At 36.4% G+C, this 8165-nt stretch overlaps 1 protein-coding gene across 1 annotated transcript; it reads right to left on the bottom strand.

The window, feature by feature from the left end:
* Positions 1-6417: 6417 nt before the first annotated feature.
* On the bottom strand, positions 6418-7362 carry LOC105870537 (olfactory receptor 13D1-like). Its single transcript, XM_076009228.1, has one exon. It carries the CDS (start codon positions 7360-7362, stop codon positions 6418-6420), a length of 945 nt encoding a protein of 314 aa, XP_075865343.1.
* Between the last annotated feature and the right edge of the window lie 803 nt (positions 7363-8165).

The following is an 8165-nucleotide window of genomic DNA, read 5'->3' as shown; positions in this document are numbered from 1 at the left end:
TGGCCACGTGAGGCTAGTGAACACCTGGAATATGGCTGGTCTGAATTGAGATGTGCTGAAACTCAAAATATAGAGTAAGTTTCAAAGATGTAGTACCAAAAAAAAACTTCATTAATAATTTTATATCAAATATAAAAACAATAATATTTTGGATATATTGTATTAAATAAACTATTACAATAAATTAAAAAATAAATTCTAGACATAATACTTTCCCCTAAATACTTCAGCATGTTTATCATTAACTAGAGTTTAGTATTTGCTTATAGTTTTTCTTCAAATTTACATACATTAAATTCACAGATATTAATGTGCTATAGAGTTTTGTTGAATACATACCTGTGTCACTCAAATACCTACAAGATATAGAACATTGACATAATCTCAGAAAAGTTCCCTCATCCCTGTCCCAGTTGATACCTGCTTTACACCTCCCCATAGGCAGCCACTGTTCTGATTTTTTAAATACTATAGATTAGTTTTCAACTGTTATATAACTTCGGTATGTACTCTTCTAAAACCAAGATTGTGGGTGCTATGCAGAGAAAGGATGGTAGGAGAACAAAAGTGGGATCAGGGATGTGATTTGGAAAGCCACTGAAGTAACCTAAATGAGATGATGGTGGCTTGGACTAAGGCAGTAGCAATGGACTTGGAGTAAATTTTGAATGCAGAGTTGATGAATTCACTGGTGGGTTGGATGTGGGTGTATGGTGCTGCCACTTCCTGAGATGGGGAAAACTGGAGAAGTAGTTTGGGGATGGGAAATTCAAGGTTTTTATTTTGGACGTGTTATATTTAAAATGCTTATTAAACGAGATCTCAGGGCTGGAGATATATATGCATACACACATATATCATTCTCTAAATTAATATTTTATTTTGGTCATTGTCAAGTTATAAGTTTAAAAACTAGTTTAGGGATTATATCCATGTATAATTGGGTTAGGTGAATTCTGCCAATCTATTAAAGTTAAACTTCTGATACCCAGAATGAGCAAAAGCATACATACAACAGAGGGAATATTATTTTAGCCAGGATTAGTCTTAGTTGTATATATGACTTAATACATATAACATAGTGATGCTGCCCATAGTCTATGAAAATAAAATTATCTTTAAAAACAAATAGACTATACAAAAAAAGCAATATGCTATTATACAAGGAATCTATTGATTGAAGCTCTATTGACTCGGTTAATATTTGTGATATTAAAACAAAGACAAATTACTCACAGACTCTGTCCCTAGTGATCTTTTAATAAAACAACAGATATTTTGTGTACATAATCAGAGTATATAAATCTTCCCATAATAAATACCCCAAAGCCTAAATAGCTTGCTATAGGAATTTATTTATTTATTTTTTGACAGAATCTCACTCTGTTGCCTGGGGCTACAGTGCTAGAGTGCCGTGGTGTCAGCAGAGCTCACAGTAACCCCAAACTCCTGGGCTCCAGCGATCCTCCTGCCTCAGCCTCTTTAGTAGCGGGGTAGGTCGGGCACCGCATGCCCGGCTAATTTTTTTTATTTTTAGTAGAAATGGGGTTTCGCTCTTGCTTAGGCTGTTGTTAAACTCCTGACCTAAAGTGATCTTCCTGCCTTGGCCTCCCACAGTGCTAGGATTATAGGCATGAGCCACCACGCCTGGCTGCTATCGGAATTTAACTTACAGGAAGAAGAGGCAGAGTGTTGCCAGGATGATAAGGAAGGCTGTTGTATGTTAAGTCGAAGGACACTTTTTTGAGAGGCACCTCAAATTTTTGTAGATAGGTTATAGGGAGGGCAATTTTAGATGGAGGGAATGGCTTCAGCAAAGATGCAGAGGGAGCAATTGCAAGGATTATTCAGGCAATGGCAAATAAGCTGTTTACCTTCAGCATAAGAAAAACAATCACACATCATTCATTCATTCAACACACATCTATAATAAATGCCTATTCTGTGTACCAAGGAAGCTTAAATAAATATTACTTTCATATCTTACCCTCAGGTAACCCACAGTCTATTAGAAGAGACAGACATATATGGAGAAAGGTGAAGGGAATGTGTATATTTTTTTTTGCATGCCATTAGACAAGTATTGAATAAGGCATTTTGCATTTTTTATATTCAGTCCTCATAAAAATCCCCTGAGCTAGAGACTAAACTCCACATTTTATGTCAGAGGAAATGGAAACTCTGATAGGTTAAAGTTCATAATCCTAGTAAACAATAGAGTTAGAGTCTATACCCATTTTCCCCTGATTTCTGAGCCCTTATTTTTTTAAACCATGCCACATTAAATAAATAAAATACAATATAACAGGAAGTTTAATAAAGCCACATTATAAAATGTACAGAAGAGGAAGAAACAAATTCTTTATGGAGCTGCTGATAAAATGATAAAAAGGTGACATTTGTGAAATGTGATGAAAACAAAAGCTATTGACAAATAATGTAATAGAACAAAAATTCTTAACTTGGGAGAAGTAACAACTTTTCTCCCTAACTTGGTGCCTGATTCCTCAATTCCTCCAAAACCCATCTTTCTCCAAATTCCTTTCTCTAGTAGCACAGACTCTATTTTTTTCTTTGAAAAAGGCTGTTATAATCAAGGAAGGATAAGATGGGAAAAAGGAGAGTGTGGAAACAGTAGGAAGACTGGACATTAGGAAACGGTGGAAAGACGTGCTCCAGAGCAGCTGTGAGCTGTAATGTAATGAAATTTTCAGTTAAGCATTGCTGTGGTATTGGAGTTTTTAAGAAATTCAAATATAGATGTTAAACTTACTTTTGATTTCAGGACTCTTTCTTTGTTAAGAACAAACCAAATCAGCTGGGCACAGTGGCTCACGCCTGTAATCTAGCACTTTGGGAGGCCGAGGTGGGTGGATCGTTTGAGCTCAGGAGTTCGAGACCAGCCTGAGCAAGAGCGAGACCCTGACTCTACTAAAAAATAGAAAAAATTAGCTGGGCCTGGTGGCATATGCCTGTAGTCCCAGCTACTTGAGAGGCTGAGGCAGGAGGATCGCCTGAGCCAGGAGTTTGAGGTTGCTGTGAGCTAGGCTGACGCCATGATACTATAGCCGGGGCAACACAGTGAGACTCTGTCTCAAAGTCACAAAAGATAAAAATTAAAAAAAAAGAACAAACCACATGGATCCTAGTTTTTATAAGGGTTGTAGTGATAATTCTAATATTCATAATGAAACGCAGGCAATGGATTGTGTTCTTTCTTTTTTCATTTGGCTTTTTATTGAAAATGAACAAATTCTAAGTGTACTTCTTGATATATTTTCACAAACAGAATATATCACTCAAGGTGCTTATGGATTGGACTTTAGTATTTCTGAATCATTGCTGGTGCACTATTATTTTATGAATTCCTTTTCTGTAATTCTAAGAGTAGAAAAAAAATCTCCCATAAAATGTACTAATGGCTTAGTACAGTGCCAGTGAGTCAAGCCTCATTAATGTGATATAGTTATTTATTGATTGATTTTGAGCATCTTTGTGTCTGAAATTACAAATAATCATTATTGGCATTTACAAGTAGAAAAACTACAAAGGCAAAGAAATACCACATCACTGCATGGTGAAGTGATGAAACCTCAGGATGGCCAGCAGCCGGCAAGGCATTAATCAGCTGTGCATTTACATTCAGAGATGCACATGTCATTTTGGTTAAACGTCACTGTCCAAATTTCAAATGTTCCCTTGTTATATTTTTCTCCACATTTTTCACATTAACTTCAAGCATGATAAGTTTATACAACCTCTTATACCTTGTTAAAGCTATTGTTATTTTATTTCTGAAGGCTGGAATGTATTTTTTTTAATTTAATAATATACACTTTATTAAATAAGCACCTTAAACACATTTACATTGTGTTTAAAACATATTTACTCTATTAATCACTTCCATATTTACATGTCATTATCCTGAATTTTAATTCTATTTCATTTTTAATCCATATAGATATTATTTTATTTCATTTATTCATAGTCTTTTACATTTTCACATATGCTGAATTACTTTGCTTTTCATTAACTCTTTTATCTTAGACATTATAGTTTTTTTAAGGGGGTATAGTATTTTTATTACATGGATATATTGTACAATGCCGAAGTCAGGGCTTTTGGTGTGCCCATCGCCAGAATAGTTTTCATTGTACCAAGTAGGTAAATTTTTATTCCACACACACCCTTTCATTCTCCCCACTCTTTGGTTTCTCATGTCTTTTATATTGCTTTGTGTCTGTGTTCCCATCTGTTAGATTCCACTTATTAGTGATAACATATGTTAGTGATAACATATTTGGTTTTCCATTTCTGAGATACTTTATTTAGGATACTGGTATCCAGTTCCCTCCACATTGCTGCAAATGACATTATTTTATTCCTTTTTATGGCTGAGTAGTACTCCACAGTATGTATGTGTGTGTGTGTGTGTGTGTGTGTGTGTATCTCATACTTTTTTATCCACTCATGAAGTGAAGGATACTAAGGTTGATGCCACACCCTTGCAATTGTGAACAGTGTTGCTATAAACATTTGAGTGCAGGTGTCTTTTTGATAAGATAACTTCATTTCCTTTGGGTACATACCCAGCAGTGAGATTGCTGGATTGAATGGTAGGTCTCATTTATTTCTTTGAGGAATCTCCATACTGTTTTCCATAGAAGTTGTGCTAGTCTGCAGTCCCACCAACAGCGTATAAGTGTTCCTTTCTCTCGGCATCCACGCCAGCATCTATCCTTTTTTGACTTTTTAATAATGCCTTTATAATAGGGGTAAGACAGTATCTCACTGTAATTTTAATTGGCATTTTCCTCATGATTAGTGATGTTGAGCATTTTCCAAATGTTTGCTGGCCATTGAAATAATCCTGATTCTTATGGAAGAAGACCGTTGACAATAGACATCATCAGCCTGGCAGCAGGATAGAGATTCAAGAGGAAAATGGAATTAAAAGGGCCCATACTTAGGGGAATGGCTAGTAAATACCCCAAACAGCAGTAATTGAATGTTTATTTCTTTTTCTTGCTGCATCATAGTTCTTTTGTCTTGTTTTCAAGCCTAAGTAAAGGTGTTAAATATTGTGGACTTTTGAATGTGTATGTTTAGAAGACTTATGTTTGTTCTCTGTAGGAAAAATGTACTGTTGAGAGTTTCGATAATACAGAAGCACACAAAATTATCAGAAGGGAGTGGTGGAGAAGTTTAGAACAATAGTCTGGAGCCGAAATGAAAACCAGAGTCTAGAAAAATGTAAACACTCCTCAGAAATTATTGGGAACATAAATGCATGCAGGCATGCAGAATAGAAATTTGATTCTTATAATTTAGTTATTAAAGGAAAGAAGAACCCTTGAAGTCTGGAGAACCTGGGACCACTTAGATAATATATCCTCATAAGATTTTGTCTCAAAAATATGAGTGGGGCAGCAAAGGAATACTTTAGTTAGAACTATGATTGTGATGAAAATCCAACTCGAAATTAGTTTTTTATAAAAAGGTAATTCATTGACTCATATAATTAAAAAGAATAATTGTGAAACTGACTTTAGACACAGCTGAATCAGAGTTAAAACGACAGCATCAGACATCCACTCCCTTTTCCTCAAAACTCCTCTTTTGCCTCTTGGTTAGGCTTTCTCTGCTTACTGGCAAATATTGGCTCCAGGCTTATATCCTATCAGTTTAGCAACCCTAGCAGAAAGGATGCCTCTTTCCTCAACTGGGACAGCATTGTGAGATTGAGTTTGATTACCTTGACTTAGCTGACTTGCTACACTGAATGAATCACTGTGGCTAAAGGGGTTTGCTTTTTTGATTGGCTAGGCCTTTGTTTAGTGCTCACCACTATTTCCCAAAAGTTGGGTTAGCCCTACCCAGCACCACATGGACTCAGAGGGCTGGGCTGTTGAACTGTTGAAAGAAAAAGATGTATTATTTTACCAGAAGAGGGGGATGCTGGACAACAAAACAATAAATGTTAGCTTCAAATGACTGATAATCGAGAATGAGAAGTCAGAAGGAAGGAAGAGAAAGGAAGTAGATGAAGGGAGGAGGGCAATTGACAAGACAGGGGAGGAAATGGAAGAGAGAAGAGGAAGAGAAAAACATGGAAGAAAGAGAGAGAGAAAAGAGAAAGGAGATAGCAGAGAGAAGAGAGGAAAGAGGAGAGAGGAGATTTATTTTGATGAAAAGCCATATGCCTTATATGGGATCAATTAGCAGAGCTAGAAACTCTGCAGATAAGACACTACTTAGAAGGTTTACATGAGAAATCTATGTTGAAAGGAATGGAAGTCCTGTATTTGGCATTACTAGCAGGCACACTGTCTTGACACTGGGTTCTGTGATTTTTACCTGTGATACAAAACACCTGATCTGATCTCATGTTGAGCATATAACATGCTTCAAGGCCTTTCATATTTTCCACAGATGCCACTGTCTGCTCAGGACTTTCTTCATAGCTTCTTTTACCTCCTTATTCCTTAGGCTGTAGATGATGGGATTCAACATTGGGGTTACTACTCCGTAAGACAGTGCAATGATTTCATCGGATACTTTTGTGTACTTTGTCTTAGGCTTCGTGTACATAAAAAGAGCTGAACCATAGAATAAGATGACCACAGTCAGGTGGGCTGAACAGGTAGAAAAGGCTTTCTTCCTCCCTTCAGCAGAATTAATTCTCAGGATAGAAGAGAGGATGAACACATAGGAGACAAAAATTAACAACAGAGGAATCACCAATATAACAATACTTCCCACTGCCATGATAAGCACATTCATGGAAATATCTGAGCATATGAGTTTAAGAAGAGCCAGGATCTCACAGGTCAGATGATCAATGACATTATTGCCACAGAAAGGCAATATCATTGTCAAGACTGTTTGCACTAAGGAGATCAGATAGCCTATGATCCAAGACCATGCAGCCATTTGCACATATAACACCCTGTTCATGATGATGGGATACCTCAGTGGGTTGCAGATGGCCACATACCGGTCATAGGCCATCACAGCCAGGAGGACACACTCAGTACAGCCCAAGCCAAGAGAGATAACCATTTGCAGAGCACAGCCAATGAAGGAGATGGATTTTCTCCCAGACATAAACATAACAAGCATTTGAGGAACGGTTGATGATGTATAACAGATATCCAAGAATGAGAGGTTTCCAAGGAAGAAGTACATGGGGGTGTGAAGACGAGAATCCAGGCTGATGATGATAATGAGGAGGCTATTTCCCAGGAGGATTATCAGGTACATGATGAGACAGAGGACAGACAGAAGAAGCTGGAGCTCTGGGTATTGGGAAAGCCCCACCAGAAAGAATTCTGTCACTTCAGAGTAATTTCCGGTCTCCATGTGTTCATGTCACCTGCAGGGTTTATAAAAGGACATAGTCAGTGAGATTTGAATTTTTGATGTGAATTTATTAAGTAACTTTTTGTGATTTTGTTTTATTCTTAGAACAGCCCCTGAAATCAGCAACATCAGGGATATTGTATTAATTTTACTAATGATGAAAAATGTAATGAAAGGTCAATACTTCTTAGTATTACAAGACAGCAATGGCTGGGAGTTGTGCTGGGAAGTGTCAGGCCTCCAATTACATAAAATCTAGGGATAAATTACTTTCAATTGTAGATTCATAAGAATGTCTCTATGAATGAACATTTCAAAATAAAACTTCACTCTAATAAAACTGGATCTAATTTAAAGTATCAAATAGTTTCGGCACCATCCACTTATGTATAATATGAGTATTTTAAGCTACTTAACTTTTTGGAGTCTCAGCTAGCTAAGATACTAGCATCAGCTAGAAAACTGGGCAAAAGCTATAACTCTTTGGTAGTTTATTTTGAGAACTAAATTAGATAACATTTATTAGGTGGCAGGCATAGTAGGTGGTCCAATATGTCATGTAAAATTATATATTGGGGTATACAATATCAAATGTAATGATATTAAGGATATTTTATGTATTCATAAATATTACACATTATAATTTTAAAGTCTACTTGACTATCTCAGAAAAAAATTGATTTGGTTTTTTTTTTTTCTTAAATTTTAGGGCAAGGGAATTGACATTTGGGCCCATAATTGATGTATGCACCATCAAACTGGTACTAATTGATCAACACTAAGGTGTTCATGTGGTAGTAATA

Source organism: Microcebus murinus, chromosome 12 (genome assembly GCF_040939455.1).
Source record: "Microcebus murinus isolate Inina chromosome 12, M.murinus_Inina_mat1.0, whole genome shotgun sequence".
NCBI lineage: Eukaryota > Metazoa > Chordata > Mammalia > Primates > Cheirogaleidae > Microcebus > Microcebus murinus.
This window is presented reverse-complemented; position numbering and strand designations above follow the sequence as displayed.